The sequence below is a fragment of the Carettochelys insculpta genome, chromosome 6 (assembly GCF_033958435.1).
Source record: "Carettochelys insculpta isolate YL-2023 chromosome 6, ASM3395843v1, whole genome shotgun sequence".
Taxonomy (NCBI): Eukaryota; Metazoa; Chordata; order Testudines; family Carettochelyidae; genus Carettochelys; species Carettochelys insculpta.
This window is the reverse complement of record NC_134142.1, coordinates 19,188,496-19,209,559: the sequence shown is the minus strand read 5'-3', so window position 1 is coordinate 19,209,559 and position 21,064 is coordinate 19,188,496. Positions and strand designations below refer to the sequence as shown.

The 21,064-nt window shown below is 46.6% G+C and overlaps 1 protein-coding gene and 1 long non-coding RNA gene across 5 annotated transcripts in view; one reads left to right on the top strand and one right to left on the bottom strand.

Moving 5' to 3' along the window:
• Positions 1-2,357, top strand: part of ADSS1 (adenylosuccinate synthase 1) — a 51,567-nt gene extending 49,210 nt beyond the window's left edge. For both annotated transcript variants that reach the window (XM_074996399.1, XM_074996398.1), the window contains exon 13: positions 150-2,357. In XM_074996399.1, coding sequence (XP_074852500.1) covers positions 150-202 — 53 coding nt within the window. In that variant the 3' untranslated portion in view covers positions 203-2,357. The remainder of the gene's footprint in view (positions 1-149) is intronic.
• Positions 1,860-21,004, bottom strand: LOC142014210 (uncharacterized). Of its 3 annotated transcripts, none has more exons than XR_012645887.1 (3): positions 20,953-21,004; positions 7,886-8,036; positions 1,860-5,319 (listed from the first exon to the last, which is right to left on the bottom strand). It is a non-coding gene; the product is annotated as an uncharacterized LOC142014210 (long non-coding RNA). The 3 variants fall into 3 exon arrangements; XR_012645888.1 differs by lacking the exon at positions 20,953-21,004 and adding an exon at positions 9,805-9,822 and having other exon boundaries at positions 7,886-8,047; XR_012645886.1 differs by lacking the exon at positions 20,953-21,004 and having other exon boundaries at positions 7,886-8,906.
• Between the last annotated feature and the right edge of the window lie 60 nt (positions 21,005-21,064).

The following is a 21,064-nucleotide window of genomic DNA, read 5'->3' as shown; positions in this document are numbered from 1 at the left end:
ACCTGTTTCAGGTTTAGCATTTTTTGGTGATTTTTGTACCAAAACTTCATATTAAAAGATGAAAATTATGGAAATGAATTCATTATTCTGTTTATGTTTGCCCTGTGTGTTCTAATAGGCATTTCTCTCCCCCTCTTCTCCCTCACCAGTAAAATGGGTTGGAGTTGGAAAATCAAGAGAGTCAATGATCCAGCTATTTTAAACAAAGAACTTCAGTGACGAGAAGCCTATTTAATGTTCTTCTGTTCCTTCCAAGTTAAAAGGGAAATGCTGTTTAAAGCCAAAACGTTCTTCTGTGAAATGATTAGAAACCAATATATATTGTATACTTTAATAGTTTAATTTTCAGTAAATGCAAATTGTCAGTGATAAAAATCTGTTTGGTAGCCACTGTCTTTTTCCTCTCATGCACATATACAAAACCATAAAGAATTCAGCAGCTCTGCACCCCAGCCAGCTTCCAGCATGGGGCTGGCAGGATCCCCTACCACTTCACTGGGGTTCCTGCAGCTCAGGCTGCCAACAAGGCTCTGTAACCCAGCCGGCTCCCAGCTGAAGGGCAGGCGGGTTTTCCCCATCACCACCTGGCTGCATATCCCACAGCTGGGACTAATGAAATGCAGGTACAGAGTCCCAGCCTATACCAACACAAAAAAAAGCACTGGAGCTGCTGATGTATCTTCTTTAGATCTAATGTTCACCAACAGGCACCCCACATGGAGGCTGTCAGAGGTGCTCTCCTCCTTTCTTGTGCAGAGGAATGATGAAAAGCACAAAGGGCCTCAAAGCCACAGAAATGATGGTGGTGGGAGAGAGTGGAGCCAAGGCAGCATAGTGCACTTTCACCCTGAGTTTGAGATGTCTCCGTTCAAACACCATGCATATGGTGCTCCCAGAGTTTTATGGGACATAGATGGTGAGGGCCTTGAAAGCAGCAGCTGTGTGGTGTCATACCGTCCTCCAAATCTGGTGGATTTCCAAGCATAAACCTGTGCATGACTTAATGCTGCTAACTGAAGCTTTAACACTTTCCCGGCTTTTGACCCTATTCAGAAAACTGTAGGGGGTGATACCTGGTGCTAAAGGAGAAGTATAAGGCAGCAGAGTTCCTGACAGGGCTGAGCTGTTTAGGCAAGGGAGGTGCATCACCGAGGTTCCAATTTTCCGGGGATGGACCTGGATTTCCTCATGTACCCTCTAGTTGTGCATGTGGAACAGGTGCCATATGAAGAAAGATTGAAAAGACTGGGACTTCTCAGCTTAGGAAAAAAAGGAGATAAGTAGAGGGGGGAATATGATAGGGGTCTATAAAATCATGACTGTTGTGGAAAAAATGAATAAGAAAGTTATTTACTTGTTCCCATAACGAAAGAAGTAGGGGTCACCAAGTGAAATTAATGGGTACCCAGTTTAAAACAAACAAAAGGAAGTTTTTCCTTCATATAGTGAGTAGTAGACCTGTAGAACTCCTTGCCAGAGGAGGCTGTGAAGATGAAGACTTCAAAAAAGAACTAGATAAAGTCATGGAGGTTAGGTCCATCAATGGATATTCGCTAGGATAGGTAGGAATGTTGTCCCTAGCCTATGTCAGAGGTTGAAAATGGATGTCAGGAGAGGGATCGCTTTGGTGATTACCTGTTCTGTTCACTCCCTCTGGGGCATCAGGCATTGGTCTCTATCGGAAGACAGGATACTGGGCTAGATGGACCTTTTGGCCATTCTTATGTTCTTACACTAAATATGAAGTTTCTGTAAATTAATTGTCACAGGTTTCTTGCTTCAGCTAGATTTTTTTTTCTATAAAGTCCCTTTGCTTTAGGGCCTCATCCAAGCCCACTGAGGCTGTTGCTTTATACATCATCAGTAGACCATTTTCCGGTGACGCATATGTTCCATTGTTATCTTTCATTTAATTTAATTGCTTAGGTTTTTTTAAATCAAATTTCTTTTCCCACCAAATCCTGGGAATTTTGCCACTGAGTTCAATGTAAACAGGTTCAGGCCTTTATTTCTTAGAGTTTTTTACAGGTGACACACATGTAAAAGAAACATGTTTGATGTAAACTATACATTGATCGTCACTGTTTTCTGTAGCAGACTACTTCAGATTGGACCTTTTCCTTGCAATTTTATTATACTAGTAATCACTGGGGCTAATTTAATTTTTCTTTGTATATACAAAGTTGAATGTAATAATGATGGAAATGTGTTCATGTATCGTGTTTTTAGATGTATTGGCAGAAGTATAAGGAGAACTGTCTACTACAATATTATGTGATGAATTACGTGATGAATTACGGTAATAAGCATTATTAAACAATTCAGGTAAAACCTGTATTTGACAGGTTTTGCTCAGACTTGCTGTCACATCATAGTCATTATAACTAGCTGTACACTTCCTAATATATGCTGGTTTTTTGGGTCACTTTTATGTATTTCTAACTGATCTATATATACTCTTACACCACTGGCCAGGTGAATTTTATAAACTGAAATAAAGTGAAGAGTTTTTAAAATAATGTGCAAAATATACATACATAAATCAATATATCCCGGTAGATTTTGTAGGAAAACATTGAAATCTCATCCCATTATTTTCTTCTGAAAGAAGCATTTAAATTTGTTTTAAATTAATTTATTTCGGGCGGGTGTGGGGTGAATTTGTAACAAAATTGATTGCAGGTTGCACCTCCTAAAACCAGCACTCTCTGATCGAGCAACATCCCGAGTCCAGAAGGAGGGGGGATGCTCCTGTACGAGTGAGCCCAGGGAGGAGGGCAAGCCGGGGCTGGTGTCTCAGCATCCCCCCTTCAGTCCCTTGCCAGACAGCCATTCGGAACCACAGTTGGTGTCTCCCCCCCAACAAAGTAGTGCAGGTGGCCCCAGAAAGTGCTATGCAGAGCTGGAGCCACCAGCAACTGTGCAGGAATGGGGCTGGAATCCTCTGGCAGCCCCATACTGCTGAGCCAGTGATGGAGCCAGCATCCTGTGACATCACCCCAGGCTGGGCTAGGTCTAGCATCCCCACCAGCCCTGCTAGGGGCAGCGTAGGGCTGGAGCTCTCCACAGTGGTGTGGGATGGGGCTGGAGTCCAGCCCAGCAGGAGCTGAGTGAGCACCCCAGTGTGGGAGGAAGGGTGGATTGGGAGCCTATGCAGGGAAACTTCCCTAGTCCAGCAAATTCTCTTGTTCTGCACATCAGGTCCCAACCATGCTGGACAAGGGAGGTGCACCTTGTACTGTCAAATTCAAAACCATAGTCAAGTATTTCTTAATGTTTTTTTAACAATTATCAATAAGTTTGTGTGAGAAGTGGATATTTTCTTTCTAGCTATGTGTAGCAGATATTTACTAGTGGCAGTGCATTTGTATAGTCTTAGGAGTGAATAGGGTGATACTCCTACTTATGAATCAGATTGAGGGATTCTACCAATACCTCCAACAGCCTTCAGTCCTGGTTAGCAATTCCTACTGGACTGATAGGAACACTTACTTCATGAATTGGAACTTTTCCATCTAAACAGACTCCAGTGAGTTCTTTCCATTATAAATTGCTTAAAGAAACGTGAGCACTCAACTCGGCACATTTTTTTTTTATCATTACAAATCCATCCAAGAAGGAAGAATGATGTCGCTTGTATAACTAAGGCCAATCTCTAAGATATGGCAGGGCTTCAGAGTCATGAGTCTAGGGACTTTCAGGATCCTGTTTTACAGACTAGAAAATCTCCATTGTTCATTATCTCCTGAAATCAGTATGGAACAACAGGCTTTTTTACTTCAGTATCCATATCCAGTGGGCAAGAGACCAGGTCAGTAAATCTACCCTAGGTGATGTCTAAAAAGGAATGTGGGAGTCTTCTTTGTTGCCAGTTGATAAAGTTTGTCTACAAATGTTGACACACTGTAGCTACGTCTACACGGGCATGCTACATCGAAACAGCTTATTTCGATGTAGCGAAATCGAAATAAGCTATTTTGATGAATAGCGTCTACATGTCCTCCAGGGCTGGTTGGGCGGCACTACATCTAAGTAGGCGCTGCAGGGGAGCGTCTACACACCAAAGCGGCCCACATCAAAATAAGGGTGCCAGGAACAGCTGCAGACAGGGTCACAGGGCGGACTAGCACTTCCGGGGCAACAGCAAGCCTCTCCCTTAAAGGGCCCCTCCCAGACACACTTGCACTAAACAGCACAAGATGCACAGAGCCGACAACTGGTTGCAGACCCTGTGCATGCAGCACAGATCCCCAGCTGCAGCAGCAGCAGCCAGAAGCCCTGGGCTAAGGGCTGCTGCACATGGTGACCATAGAGCCCCGCAGGGGCTGGAGAAAGCGTCTCTCAACCCCTCAGCTGATGGCCGCCATGGCGGACCCCACTATTTCGATGTTGTGGGACGCGGATCGTCTACACGTGCCCTACTTCGACGTTCAACGTCGAAGTAGGGCGCTATTCCCATCTCCTGTTGGGGATAGCGACTTTGACGTCTCGCCGCCTTACATCGAAGTTGGCACGGCTACTTTGAAGTAGCCGGCTTGTGTAGACGCGGCTTGTCAGTCAGATGAAGATGCTCAGTGGAATGCGTTTTGATTAGTAAGTGGTCTCCCAGCCAGTTTCATGAGACCAGATAAATAGGGGCACCTGTAAGTTACAATTTTTGGAGGGGCAGGGAGGGGAACTAATGACAAAGCAAAGTACTGAAGTTCACTGAGTTTGCACAGAGTGAATTTTACAGTTAATATTAGTCAATTCAAAGGATGAAATGAATTTTATGAGTTAACTTAACAGCTTTACCACTGAACTGTATTCCATCCTTGAAAGTGACTAATGTTAACTGGTATACTTCATTCCATCCTTGGAACTGATTAACATTCACAATTTGGTGGCATTTTCATTATTTCCGTTACCTCTGTGAAATTGTGAGCTAAACAATCCATAAGGCACTGGTGTGCCTGAGGCAGAATAGAGACCGGGTTGTCTGCTAAAGCTCCCAGTCAGAAAATCCTCTGTGGGAAAAATTCTGCTTTGTAATCAACCCAGCTGGGGAGTAGAGAATACTTTTGGTTTAGACTGGGAAAGAAGGAAAGATGTGGGGGCCATGATAAAAAATCTGGAATGTAGGTAACCATTTTTCCTTTCTAGAAACCTGGTCCTAACTAGTTTTCTGACAACAGTCTATGGGGGCAAAATCTCACTGGTCCTACTTCTTATGGAGGCCCTGATCTATACACGGGGCCCTATATGCATAGATCACTCACCTCTCCTGAGGAAATGGGCTGTCCTCACCTTCTCTCCATGCCAGCAATCTCCCCCATTCTCCTGAAACAAGGTGGAGAAACAGAACAAATTATGAGTTCAGGAATTGCTTAAGTGAACGGCAGAGTTAGATCCAGGCCTTTCAATAAAGCGTGTGTAGGAACTTAAGTATTTGACCTACAGAGGTTACTTTCCATCTTCCATATTTATCAGAAATTCAAGGTAGCTCAAAAATGCTTGTTGTTTATAAATGTAGAAGTTAATTTTTACAAATTGAGACAATCTGAATCTCCCCTTTGAGTTCATCTATAAGCAATGAACAACAGGAAACACAACACTTTGTGAATATATACACTGCATAGTTTAATTTTATGCAGCAATTTTTTTGTGGATGGCAGATACATTTTTCAAAAGGTAGAAAAAGATTTTACTTTGCCACACCAAATCTTTGTCAATCAATGTTTCCCTGTTCCTTTGACAAATCAGAATTGTCTATTTGTAATGTATTTACGGTTCAGAGGGCATACCCTTGTTTTTAATATGACCTTGCTTTCACAAATGCAGCAGATGTACTATGGTTAAGGTTGCATGTCTCAGTACAATCTGTCCTCTGCCAGTGTTAGGTTTCCCGGAGGGATCTTTTCGGTATTTTGTATCTAGCCTCAGGATAAGTGGGAGTAATATGCTTCTGAAAGCCCATATTGGTTACTGAAATCCTTTAAATATTACAAGGAGAAATAATTTACTGACAACCACAAATACATTTACAAAAGAAACGCACAAAATTTATATGTTCATACCAGAGGCAATTTAATGGTATAGATGTGTTCCTCAGAAATAAAAATGTCATCTATGAACTTTTTTTAAATTATTGTTTTAACTTTTGATTTCATTGCAGTGGTGTAAATCTGGTGTAAAACCTGTGTAAATAAGACCAGAATCAGGCACTATTTTATTTTAGTTGCCAAAGAAGCATGAATGTAAAATGGTCTCTAATCTGTGCTAGCAGGCTCAGTTCTCAGACTAGTGTACATCAGAACTAATTGGACTTAAGTTTTTGAGCCTGTTTCCCTTCTTACATCTGTTTTTCACCAGTGCAACCCCAGTTACTTCTGATTTAAACCAATTTGAAAACAGAATTGGGCTCACTGGAGTTACAGCAGCATAAAACTTGCATTCTGGAGAGAATAAATAGGCAAAAGCGTATGTGTGAAGTCTTCCATTTATTTGAATAAACCATCTCTCACCTGTCAGGCCTTATCCTCAAAGGAAACTTTGCCAATATCTTCAAAAGACAAGCCTGGGAGCTCAATTGCATAACTGTCTTAAGACACAATTCATGGACTCGATACACAGGATTTATGGCCCATTCAAATAATCTATAGCCCATTAACCCACCTTCCTCCTAGACTGCAGACATCTTAATTGCTCACTTCACCTTGAATGATCTCCTAGAAGATGCGACTCCTTATGCTAAACAATCTGTTCCCCCTTGTATTTATGTGTGATACCAAGTACTTTTCCACCACGAAGAAGAGCAGTGTGTAAACTGAAAAGTTTGTTTCTTTCACCAGCAGATGTTCATTCAACACTAAGTATTACCTAATCAAAACTAGCATGGCTTTCTCTCTGTTACTAAAGTATTACCTAACCCATTTACTCAGGTGTGAGCACCTATTTAAAATAGACAATTTTTGTTGTCCACTTCCGTATAAAACTTAATAAAATACTGAACATCACTTAGCTAAGATAAAATAGTTCTGCTGCAGTGACTGGGTCTACACTGATTTACACCAGTTGAGGTTCTGCCACAGGATGTGGACAAAGTGGAAACATTTAGTACAGAATGTATCATACTGGCCTGTAGCAAATATCCATTAGCATATAAAGTAGTAAGAAAAATATATTTTTGGTTTCCTATTATCAATCACTTGCTCAATATGTGAAAACATGGATTGCTCATACAAATCATTTTTAAATTTAGCTGTAACAAACATGCCTGCAAAAATATGTATGAATGTAAGTCAAATGAAACCCAGTATTTGTATGCATAAACCAGAATTGTGCACGCAAAGTAACTGAATACAAATGGCTGACTAAATAGCTATTGTGTGGACACAGTGGACTCACTATATTTAGTGTATTGGTGCTCTCATGTTTGCATGCACAACTGCATAGGTCTCTTTCGTAGTTCTACCAATTAAAATAATCTACAAAAAAACAAAAGGCCACCACTGTCCATAGTAAATTGTTAAGGCACAGAAACTGAATGGGTAGAAAAAACAAAGACTTCTTTGTTACACCTGTATATATCTGTTTAAAAAAAAAAAAGACAGCTCTGTAATAGAGCATAAAACCTCAGCACAGTTTGCACCTCCAAAAATAACTAGCACTCTTAGGTGTGGCTGGACTAGGGATGCTCCTGGCCCAGAAAGCCAGGGAGCCTAATGGCAGGAGAGCCAATCAGGCTGGGAGCACCAAAGGACCAGGCCCAGAGCCCCTGTGGCAGGCAGCCCCTGGCAGCTGGGACTGAAGCCTTGTGGCAGCACAGGGCCAGAACTGGAGCACTGTGGCATCCAGGAAGCATGGGACAAGGCCAGAACCAGAGCACCACAACCATCCAAGATACCTGCAGCAGCTGGGCAGGAAGCGTAACTGTGAGAGGGGAGCCAAAGTAGGCATCTGGGGACTGGTGGCAGGGAATCTCCCGTGGTCCAGTAAATTCTTCTTTGGAACTGGACAGGTTCTGAATGTGCCAGACCAGGGAGGTGCAACCTGTACTGGAAATACCCTACAGCATTAGTGGAGGAAAGCAAAAATGTTGTTGGTATAGATGATAGAATAGTAGCAAACTATAAAATTTGTCCAAGTCATCCCACTAACTTAAGAGCAAGTGCTGGCTGCCACGGGGACAGAGGGCAGCCTCATGGCATAAGAAGAGTATAGGTATGTGCTTCTCCTGAACTCTGCACTTGTCACTGTTATATCAAACTTTATTTGATGCACCTATTAATTTAGCAGTATTAGAACACGAACTGTGTTGCTAAAAATATAAATATGAACTATAAAATAATGGCACTGTATAGTACTTTGCTTTGGCACTTGCTATCAAGTAATTGCTGAATACGTAACACCTCTTGGTATTTTTAAACGTACTCAGGTTGACAGGCTATAATTAGGCTTGAGCGATTTTTTTAATGCATAACATTGATGTAGATCTTTAAGCATTTTTTCAACATTACTTAAAATTGTGAAAAATTATGAGACAGGCATTTTTTAAATTGGTACATTTTAAATTTCACAGTCGTGGGAAATTGTGAATGGGTGTCAGACAATACAGAGGTCAGGAGAGTAATTATTTGATGACAGAAGATGTGAGATACAACAAATTAAAGCTTATAAACATTGACATAAATTGTTGACAGCCCATGTCCAAATATATAAACTTAAGTAACCTTTGATCAAGCTAATGCATTCTCAGGCACCATTTTTCATATTTGCATTGCTAGACTCTTTAATTAACATTGATTAAAATGTTCTTGTTGATTTTTGTATATAGTGAAATGTATGTTTACGAACATTTACTCATAAAGAAAGAAATGGTCAAATTTTGCTTTCACTTACACTGTTGTAAATCCAAATTAACTCCATTAGAGGTACTTGAGATTTACACAAATTTAAATACAAGAATTTGACCCCATGCTTTTAGCAGTCTTTAAAGGTATACTACTAGCTTTAAAACGTGAATAAAGGAGGAACATTTTTTATACATACAAAGGGGAAAGTAGAAGAATAAAAAATGGGGAAATGAGAGAGTTTGTGATGGATGAAACTGAAAAGATGTTGAATATTTTAAAGGCCCCACTGTTCATGGGAGTCCTATATTTAGGAGCTTAAAACAGTTTAGAGATCTAGCATTCCCTCAAGGAGTACAACTTATTAGACAACTGCTACAAAAATAATTAACAAAAGTAATGACACTTCAATAAATATCATTATACTTTGGGTGGTTGATGGCATTTAAGCTAAAGGCATAGCTGAGCTATACCAACATTTATAAATGTAGTCTTTCTATTACAGGTATTCCAGAACCAAAATCATAAATATGGACACCTTTGAATTTTGAGGTGGTCATAATTAAGGCTCAACCTGTCAGTCCCTGTTCCCAAATGGGACTTCATTCCTCCCTCCTATTTAGCCCTGCCCTCAGCTATTTTTAATAAAGTCACAGACAGGTCACAGGCAATAAAAATTAATGCATCTTGTGACTTGTCTGTGACTTTACTAAAAATAACCAGGGGACGGGCTAAGTAGGAATTACAAAACCACAGCACCACAGAAGACTAGAGTTGCAAGAGATGCAGTAGGTCATCCCATCCAACCCCCTACTCAAAGCAGGACCCATTCCAACTAAATCATTTCAGCCACAACATTATAAAGCTGGGCCTTAAATGCCTCTAAGGACATATTCCACCACCTCCCTAGGCAACCCTTTCTACTGCTTCACCACCCTCCTAGTGAAATATTTTTTCCTAATATCCAACCTACTCCCACACTGCAATTTGAGACCGTTGCTTCTTGTTCTGTCATCTGCTGCCATTCAGAATAGCCTAGGTCTTTGGAACTCCCCTTCAGGTAGTTAAAGACTGCTATCAAATACTCCCTGGGTCTGAGGTGAAGAGAATGAAATTCAACAAGGACAAATGCAAAGCACAGTAAAACACCAATTACTTGACCCCTGGTTATCCAATGCTCCATTTTATCTGACGCTGCCTGGGGCAGTGTGGGATAAAATGGAATGTTGGATAACTGGAGAGTTGGATAATCTACCCCCGTCCCATGCAGCCAGTTGCCCACATAGGCCGGCTGGGGCTCCCCACCACAGTGGCTGGGGCTCCTCGCCTGGGGCCAGCATGGATGGCCACATGGAGCTAGCTAGGCTCCCTGCCCTCGCACCAATGGTGGGTCTGGCCCCGGTACCAGCTGGAGCTCAGCGCTCCAGGGCCAGCTGGCTGGCCGCCTGCTGGTGCCAGAGGGGAATGTCCATCCAGGGAGCTAGCCTTGGGGAGCTGGCTCTGTGTCAGACAGCATCCCGCAGCCAACCCCAGCTGGCCAGTCGCCAGCACTATAGAAGGGGCCCAAGCAGCCTCCCCACCCCCGGCCTCCCTTTCTGAGCTCCAGCCCTTCCCCAGTTATCTGACATTTTTAGGTAGCCAATCTGTCAGTCCCAATTATGTCAGATAACCACAGTTTTATTGTACTCCACTTAAGAAGAAATAATCAGTTGCATGCATACAAAATGGGAAATTATTGTCTAGGAAGGAGTACTGCAGAAAGGGATCTAGGGGTCATCGTGGACCACAATCAAAACATAAGTCAACAGCTGTAAAAAAAGCAAACATCATTCTGGGCTGTATTAACAGGAGAATTGCAAAAAAAAGGCACAAGAAATAATTCTTCTGCCCCACTAGGTGAGCTAAGTCCAGTTCTGGGCACCATATTTCAGGAAAGTTGTGGATGAATTGGAGAAGGTCCAGAAAAGAGCAACAAAAATGATTAAAGGCCTAGAAAACATGACTTATGAGGGAAGATTGAAGGAATACAGTTTGTTTAATCTCAAAAAGAGAAGACTGAGAGGGGATGGGATAACGGTTTTCAAGTACCCTTACAAGTAAGAGGGAGAAAAATTATTCTTATATTTGATAATAGGACAAGAAGCAATGGGCTTAAATGGCAACAAGAGAGGTTTAGGTTGACTATTAGGAAAAACTTCCTGTCACAGTGGTTAAGCACTGGAATAAGTTGCCAGGGGAGATTGTGGAATCTGTGTCATTAAACACTTTTTAACGGGTTAGAGAAACACCTGTCAGGGATGGTCTAGAAAGCTGGTGCTTTGTGCTGCTGGGACTGGACTGGACCTCTTGACGTTTCTTCTGGTTCAAGTATTCTACTCTTCTGCAGACTGCATGAGCCCAGTTCCCTCAGCCTCTCCTCTTAAATCACATACTCCAAGCGAGATCTATCATACCGTGGAAGATCAACCCACTCAGGGTCGATCTTCTGGGGTTTTGTTTCACACATGTGCAAACTGGCCCTTTCCAGGGCCAAAGTCAACCCAGAACTTGCTGTGAGTGGCGAAGATTAAAGAAGGTTGATGGGAGAAACGCTCCTATCGACCTTCTTCAGTGTAGACAGCCATTGTAGTCAACTGCTGATAAGTTGATTTTAGCTACACAATTGGCGTAGCTAAAACTGCTTCTTCTTCGAGTGGTCCCCGTGGGTGCTCCACAATAGGTGTCGGGCTCGCCCGGCGCCGCAGATCGGAAATCTTCCAGCAGTTTCTCCTGGATCGCGTATGCGCCAGTGTGCGCCGCCCTCCTGTGCGCCCCCGGCCGTATGCACAATGCAGTCCCTGCCAGTTCCTTCTCAACCGCCATAGGCTGCAGACGGAATCGACTCAGGCTAAGGCCAGAGTCAGATTACTTAGTGTTTTTTTTTTCCACGTGTAATTTGTTGTTTTCGGTTATTAAACAAAAAAAAAAAAGAGAGAGAAAGCAAAGACAGAGAATATCAGCAAAAAAAAAAAAAAAAGAAGGAAAAAGAGAGGAGCAGAGAAGAGAAGAGCAGACGTGAAGGCCATTTAGGCCGCCCGCTGCCGCAGGCCGGTGATCACTATTTGGGGTGGAGGGGCACGGATTAAGTGCTAAGTACCCTATTAACAATAAAGGACTCACCGCAATGGCCTCTTCAGGTTTTACAAAGCGGGAGTCATGCAGTGAAGCTATGCCGGCCTCAGTGGGGCATAGCGAAGGCATCCGATGCCTGGGGGAATTACGGCTACCCAGACGCGTTCTCACTGTGCTAAGCTCACAGTCAGGGCCAGGAAGGACAGAGCGATGAGGCGTAAAATACTCTTGTTGATAAGGCTCTCCAGCCGGACTTGCTGGAGAAGCCTCACCCAGAAGGGCCCTCTGGGTTGCATAAGAGGAGGGTAGGTTTTCTCTGACCCCCTCAGTGCAGAAACGGAGGAAACTCTCCCTGTCTCGATCCTTGCCGTGCGTTTGCAGCGAGCAGGACGAGCGGAGCACACAGCCACCAGCCGCATACTCAGGCAAGCGGCAGCACACATGGCAGAGGCTGAGCCTCTGGTTATACAACAGCCGGCACGCACGGCGCCTAGAGCGTCAGCCAGGCAAGCGCCGGAACCGGCGGCATCGCCACAGGCGGCACAGACCCCCGCGGCACCAGCAGTGCAGGGGCACCAGGCACGGAGCCTGCAGGCACTGGAGGAGGATACCCGCGCGGCACCGCAGCTGACGGTGCCGAGTGCGGCGCTGACAGCGGGACCGAGATCCCCGGCACGGGAGGGGGCGGTGCCGGCCCCGCAGCGGAGGGGCAAGGCAACATCAAAAACCCGGCACCGCAGTCCACCTCTGGACAGGGCTGCGCTGCTGTTAGCACCAAGCCCTCCCCCTGTGATACACACGCCGCACCGAAGGCCTGTGTCTCCACCGGCCCATCTGGGAAAAAAAAAAACAAACAAAAAAAACCCTCCTTCTCCGTTCCTCCAACCAATGTCACCATGGCTTGGGCCATCTTCACCCATGCTGCCATGGTCGTCCTTATCATGCTGGACACAGACAAACCACAGGCCTACACCCAGGGGCAGGTCCCCCCCCGGCCGCTGAATACCCCCGTGGGCACTCCCGATCAGGGATGGAAACACAGTTGTCTCAAGGGGAGTTAATTTGAGAACCCCAAGACTTTCCTTCACAATCCTCCAGCGAGCAAGTGTATCATCAACCACGGGAACCCGAGGGTTCGAGGGGGGTTTACCTTAGTGGTTCCTCCTCATCCTCCCCAGATGAGGCCATGGCCCCCGGGGATCTCTCTCCCCCGGATGACCTTAAACAGTTTCAGGAGCTGTTTAAAAGGGTGGGTTTCACGCAAGACATTCAAACGGCAGAGGTGCAGGAGAAACATCACAAATTCCTGAAAAATTTGAGACCCCCGGCTTCATCCAAAATTGCTATTCCGCTAGACGAAGCCATTCTGGAGTCAGCCACTACTAAATGGCAGACTCCGGCCTCTGTTCCGCCTACGAACAAGAGAGCGGATAAGAAATACTTCGTCCCGGCAAAGGGCATGGAGTTCCTCTTCAGTCACCCACAACCAAATTCTTTGGTGGTCGGGTCGTCCCAGCAGAGGTCAAAGGCTTCTCAGTACAAATCGGGGATCAGACAAAGATGCTAAGAAGCTAGAGCTGTTTGGCAGGAAGGTATATTCCTCTCCTATCCTGCTATTGAGAATGGCAAATTATGGGCACACCTAGCAAACCATAATTTTGATAATTACTCCGGGCTTACTCCCGAAAGATAAAAAGCCGGTGTTAAAGGCGATTGTTCAAGAGGGCTACGCAGCATCGCGGACGGGAGTCCAGATTGCCCTGGACGTGGCAGACACGGTGGCACGTTCAACGGCTACAGCAGTGGTCATGCGTAGAGAATCCTGGCCCCTGACGTCGGGTATCTGGAGGGACCTACAGGCGAAGATCGTGGACCTTCCCTTTGATACACAAAAGCTGTTTGCAGACTCAACCGACTCGGTCCCTCACTCCAGTAAGGACTCGAGAGCTACACTTAGAACCTCGGGCATTTATACTCCCCCATACAGGAGGGAAAAATTTTATCCTCAGCAAAGATGCTACACTTACAACCACAGCATGCTCAATATCAACGGGGCTATGGCCAAGGGCGCTATCAATAGCAACAACAGTACAGAACTCCTAGGTGATGTTCTCAACAAAGCCATACACCCTCGGGTCAGGCCCAAAGGCAACAAGTTTGATGGGTATGTCGGGGGCTGCACTATCAATACCCTCGCTCAATGCCACTCTCATCTCATGTTCCATCATCGCCTCAGACCGTTCCGCTCCCAATGGCAAAAGATCACCACAGACATATGGGTGCTGGAGATCATAGCCACGGGTTACGTGATCCCCTCCCAGTCGCTTCCACCCATGAAGCCTCCCACCAGGCCTCGCCTCAGGGACACTGCCACGAGGCGAGGCGAGGCTCAAGCAGAAGGTGACTCACCTTATGTTCATAAGGGAGGTGGAAAGAGTGCCGGAATAATTCCAGGGGAAGGTTTTTATTCACGCTACTTCCTACCAGGGAAGAAAACAGGACACTGGAGGCCCATCTTAGATCTTCGGGGCCTCAACCGTTACTTGCGCAAGCAACAGTTTCGGATGATCACAGTTGCCTTGATACTCACGGCACTGGACGATGGATACTGGGTTGCAGCACTCGACTTACGAGATGCTTACTTTCGTATAACAATCCACCCGGCACACAGACGCTTCCTCCACTTCACGGTCAGCCAGGAGCGCTTCCAGCACAGGGTTCTTCCGTTCGGCCTCTCCTCGGCCCCCAGAGTCTTTACCAAAACCCTGGCAGTGGTGTCAGCCTACCTGCACAGACAGGGGGTGTTTATTTTTCCCATATCTGGGCAACCGCCTGCTAAAAGGGACCTCGAAGGCAGAGGTCTCACGCATGATACGCGTCACAGCGGACACGTTTCTTCGCTGGGCCTAGTCATCAACCTCACAAAGTCAAAGTCCGAACCCACACAACATATAGAGTTCATAGGGGCACGCATAAACTCTATCACAGCACGGGTGTACCTACCCGACGCCCGCTTCCGCGCCATCAGTTCGCTGGTGCAAGTCATTACATACAGCCCCACGGTGCCGGTCTTTAACGTGCCTACAGCTGCTGGGCCCCATGGCGGCAGCAACATTTGTGGTACAGAATGCCAGGTCGCACATGTCAAGCCTGTAGCATTGGCTGGCGAGTTTACAAACCAGCATCCCACACTGTCCACAGGGTGGTGTCGCCCACAACAGAGGTGCGCAGATCCCTGGCGTGGTGGGAAAACCCTGAGAATCTGCTAGTGGGGGTGCCTTTTCACCAACCACAAACTTCTATTTTTCTTACTAACGACGCCTCTCACATGGGATGGGGAGCGCACATCGGCGACAAGGTAACGCAAGGGCTATGGTCCCCTGTGGAACAGACACTGCACATATCCATACTGGAGCTCAGGGCAGTGTTCAACGCCTGCAAACATTTTCGAGATTACCTACATGGCAAAGTAGTCGGGATTCAATACCGAAAATACCTCCACTATGTTTCTACATCAATCGACAAGGGGGAGCACGATCCCGTGCCCTATGTGCGGAAGCACTCCGATTGTGGAATCGGTGCATCGCCAACAACATAATGTTGAAAGCCTCGTACTTGCCAGGCGCTCACAACGTGAATGCAGATCAGCTGAGCAGGTGCTTCGCAATCACGCACAAATGGCAGATCCGCTCTGATCTGCTACAGTGCATTTTTCGTACATGGGGGTTTTCCCCAGATCGATCTGTTTGCCACCCAGTACAACAAAAAAAAAAAAAAAAAAAAGTGTCCCCTGTACTGCTCCAGGGCAGGAGTGGGGCAGGGGTCCCTGGGGGACGCATTCATGTTTTCATGGAAGGGCTCCCTACTTTACGCATTTCCCCTGCAGCACTTATCTGCAAGGTCTTGCACAAAGCCAGAAGGGAGAGAGCTCGCATGATACTCATAGTCCCGCTTGGGATCAGCAGCAATGGTTTCCCTTGCTTCTGTGCATATCGGACTGCCCACCGCTCCCTCTACCGGTGCCGCCGGACTTACTCACGCGGGCTCAAGGGTCCACAGTGTACCCGCACCCTCAGGGTCTGCACCTACAAGCATGGCTAATCCATGGCTCAGCTCCTTAGAGAGCACGTGTACGGAGGGAGCACAAGTCCTGAATGTAGCCGAAGGACCTCCACCAGGAGGACTTACAAGCAGAAATGGACTCGATTTACAGCCTGGTGTTCCGCCAAGCAGTTAGCTCCACTTGACATTCCTATACCTGTAATACTAGAATACTTATTGGACCTCAAGAGAGGCGGGTTTTCTCTATCCTTGCTAAAGGTCCACCTCGCCGCTATATCAGCCTTTCGGCATACAGAGGAAGGGCCCACGGTATTCGCCCATCCTATCGTTACCAGGTTCTTGAAGGGGCTGGTAAACCTGTACCCCCCCTCGGAAACTGCTTCCACTATTGTGGAATTTGGACTTGGTGCTCAGCACGCTATCGGGTCCACCTTTTGAACCATTAGCCACAGTTCCCATACGTCTCCTTACAATAAAAACAACCTTCCTCCTTGCAACTACGTCAGCCCGCAGGGTGAGTGAGCTCGCGGCAGTGATGGCAACGCCGCACTGCACAGTATTCTCAAAGGAGGCGGTAACCTTAAGGCTGCGCCCAGCCTTTGTTCCAAAAGTCTCTTCGGAGTCCAGTCTTAACGAGCCAATAGTTTTACCCTCGTTTTACCCGAAGCCTCACAGCTCCGGCAAGGAGGCACGCCTGCATCTCCTAGATGTGAGGAGGGCGTTGGCCTTCTACACAGACAGAACTAAGTCCTTCTGGAAAACGGACAGGCTTCTAGTCTCTCTTGCTTCCAGGTCAAAAGGAGAAGGTCTCTCTTCCCGGAGAATCTCAAAGCACATTGTGTCCTGTATAAAAATGTGCTCCGAACTTCGAAAGACTCCTTTGCTGGCCCCGCCCAGGGCTCACTCCACCAGGGCGGTGGCAGCGTCAACAGCCTTCTTCAAGGGCATTGCATTAAGACATCTGTAGAGCGGCGACCTGGTCATCCTATGACACCTTCGCCAAGCATTATGCCCTGCCTCGGGTATTCTAAGAGGATACCCGTCTGTCGACAGCAGTCCTCTCGGGGGCAAGCTGCACATAAACCGATTACCCACCTCCTTACTTGGGTTACTGCTGGGTAGTCACCTATTGTGGAGCACCCACGGGGACCACACGAAGAAGAAAGAGAAGTTACTCACCTGTAGTAACGATGGTTCTTCGAGATGTGTCCCCGTGGGTGCTCCACCACCCGCCCATCCTCCCCACTTTGGATCTCTGTCTAGTGTTTTGCAGGAGCATCCGAGGTGGTTGGTCAAGGAACTGGCGGGAACTGGATCGTGCACGCGGCCGGGGGCGCGCAGGGGGGCGGTGCGCACCGGCGCATGTGCGATCCAGGAGAAACTGCTGGAAGATTTCCGATCTGCGGCGCCAGGCGAGCCCGACACCTATTGTGGAGCACCCACGGGGACACATCTCGAAGAACCATTGTTACTACAGGTGAGTAACTTCTCTATATCAGGGTTGACTTCTACATCTAATACAAACATAGCCTCAGTCTCCTAATCATTCATGTTGCCCTCTGCTGGACTCTCTTCAATTTGAATTTGATTTGCATATTAGATATTGAAAGATTTTTAAAAACCCCACATTTGTGCTTTCTTTTAGGAGTTAGAAAATTTTCAGCCCATCTTTTTTTTTAAAATAGTATACACAAATATTCCCTGATGATTTTTGGAAGAAGAGCACATTGAAAACAGGATTGTCTAAATTGCCTTCTTTCTTCCAGTTTCCCTTCACAAATATGTTTTCAATGAGAAACTAAATTAACATATTCCCAGTCACTACAGCTAGTTTGTTATGCTTTTGTTTTTTCACACTCAGAAGCAGAATAGCAACTACAGACTCTCGTCAACTAACTGGCAAATTGTCAGCATTAATTTTTCATGAATGTTAGATGCTAGGAAACTTTGCCAGATGAGGTCACAGTCTTCTCTTCTAACTCACTAGTGGATCTTCCTCAAGGCATAATACAGTGAGATTAGTAAAGCTAGTCCTGGATCATTCTATCGAACGAACCTACTCACTCCTTACATAACACTAAGCCATGTTGAGGCAGATGAGAATTATTTTGTCTTTTAGCCAACAAACTGAAGATGCCAGATCAGTAGCAGATGTTGCCAAGGAAGAGGCTTGTGAAGCAATTAAAGAAGCAATGTTAGCACTTAAGGCAGACTCTAATGGCTTCAACAGAATAATTCTGTTTGCCCTGGAGTGGGAATGATGACAGCATATTGCAAAGATAATCATAACAGAGCATCTTGACAATGTCATATATCAGCCTCAAGGTAAAATGCCTTAAATTCTGCCCTTAACTGAAGATCCTCCAGTGCAATTTTGGCACATGCTGCTCACTTTGAATAATATTTCTAAGACTAAGAGTTTTAGAATCACCCTCTGCTACCAGAACATAACTCTTAACTTTCTGATTTCTCTTTTCACCTGATGCAGAGAATCCAACTCTGAAGCAAAATCTGACTGCACTACACCATCACTTCTTAGCAAACGTGCAGAGTTCCTCACATGCCATGTGACCATAATTCATCACCATATCTAGTTCATTGGCTGGGTCACAAATGCCCCTGGACCAGCCTGACTACTGATAGGGAGCAGGATGGAAATGTTGATCATACGCCCACTAGTGTTCTCATCTGTTATCATAGAATCATAGAATCAAAGAACAATACAGCTGGAAGAGACCTAAAAGCCATCGAGTCCAGCCCCCTTCTCTAAGCAGGACCAAACCCATCAGATCAGCTCCTCCAGGGCTTTGTCGAGGCGAGACTTAAATACCTCCAGGGATGGAGACTCCACTACTTTCTTGGGTAGATCATTCCAATGCTTCACCACCCTCCTAGTGAGAAAGGTTTTCCTAATGTTCAACCTGGACCTTTCCAACCGCAACTTGAAACCATTGTTCCGTGTTCTGCCATCCGTGACCACTGTGAACAGCCTCTCTCCAGCCCCCCTTCAGTAAGTTGAAGGCTGTTATCAAGTACCCCCTCAGTCTTCTCTTCCGCAGACTAAACAGTCCCAATTCCTTCAACCTTTCTTCATAAGTCATATGCTCCAGCCCCCTAATTATTTTGGTCGCCCTCCGCTGGACCCTTTCCAGTGTATCCACATCCTTCCTATAATTGGGGGCCCAGAACTGGACACAGTATTCCAGATGCAGCCTCACCAAAGCCCAATAAAGAGGAATAATCACTTCTCTGGATCTACTGGCAACGCTCCTCTTGAAGCAACCTAATATGCCATTAGCTTTCTTGGCTACAACGGCACACATGTTGACTCATGTCCAGCTTCTCGTCCACTACAACTCCCCTGTCCTTTTCTGCAAAACTACTACCGACACAGTCGGACCCCAGCCTGTAACAATGCTTGGGATTCTTCCGGCCCAAGTGCAGGACTCTGTACTTGTCCTTATTGAACCTCATCAGATTTCTTGCAGTCCAGTCTTCCAATTTGTCTAAGTCAGTCTGGACCCTGTCCCTACCCTCCAGCGCATCTACCTCTCCCCCTAGCTTAGTGTCATCCACAAACTTGCTGAGGGTGCAATCCAACCCCTCATCCAGGTCATTGATAAATATGTTGAACAGAACAGGACCCAGAACCGAACCTTGGGGCACTCCACTAGAAACCGACCACCATCCCGACACTGAGCTGTTGATCACTACCCACTGGGCCTGACCTTCTAGCCAGCTTTCTATCCATCTTACTGTCCATTTATCCAATCCACATTCCTTTAACTTGCTGACAAGAATATTGTGGGAGACCGTATCAAAAGCTTTGCTAAAGTCAAGATAAATCACATCCATTGATTTTCCCCTATCCACAGAACCAGTTATCTCATCGTAGAAACTAATCACTTTGGTCAGGCATGACTTGCCCTTCATGAATCCAGCTGAATGAATTGTTATACACACCGATATGGAGATAATGTGCAACAGATCACTTCCATATTGGTGCACATAAAATTAATTCTGCCTATGCACAGTCTGTGATGGGGGTGGGGCTGAGGGGTTCAGAGTCTGGGAGGAGTTTCAGTGTTGCCAGGATGAGGGCTCTAGCTTGGGGTGTAGGATCTGGTGTAGGACTGGGGATGAGGCATTTGGGGTGCACAAGGGGGCTCCACTCTGGTGCTAAGGGGACTGGAGTGCAGGACTGGGCTCAAGGCAAAAATGCAGGGTACAGAAGGAGCCACAAGGCTGCAGTGCAGGGTCTGAGAGGGAATTAACATGTGGAAAGAGGCTCAGGCCTGGGGTTTGAGGATGGATGACACATGGATACCAAAAACGATTTTTTACCCGAGCATGCACCTGCATGGAGCCCCACAGCGTCCAGTGGCTGTGGTTTGCTGTTCCGGCACAGGGGAGCTACACAGCACAGGCCCGGCCACCGCTTCCTGTGGCTCCCGTTGGCTGGCGATGGCAAACTATGGCCACTGGAAGCTGCGGGGCTCCATGCCTGTGAACGCTCAGGTGAACAAAACAAGCTGCCAGGGGCTAACTCCGATGGAGGCCCGAGGTTCCCACCCTTGCTCTGCCCCTAGGCCCTCTCACACCCGCACACCCAGAGCAGAACCCAGGATCCTGATGCCCAGCTCTACCCACGAGGCCCCCTGCCACGCACACCCGGAGCAGAACCCAGGAGCCCCGGCACCGAGTTCTACCCAGCGGGCTGCCCCGCCACGTACACACCCAGAACAAACCCCAGGTGCACTGGCTCCCAGCTCTGCCCCCCAGGGACCCTCCCACACGCTCGCCCGGAGGAGCACCCAGGAGGCCTGGCACCCAGCCCTGCCCATTACTCCCCCCAACACCACTCACAGAGGAAGAGCAGAACCCACCAGCCCCGCCCCCTCCGGAGCGGAACCCAGGAACCCCGGCGCTCAGCCCCCCCACCCCTCACACTCTCACGGTGCCCCTCCCAGCGGGGGCCAGTGGGCGCAGGACAGAGCCGCTCACGAGTGCGCGCACCTCCCCCCGCCAATGCCCTTGCCCTGATTGGTCGGGAGTTCGTT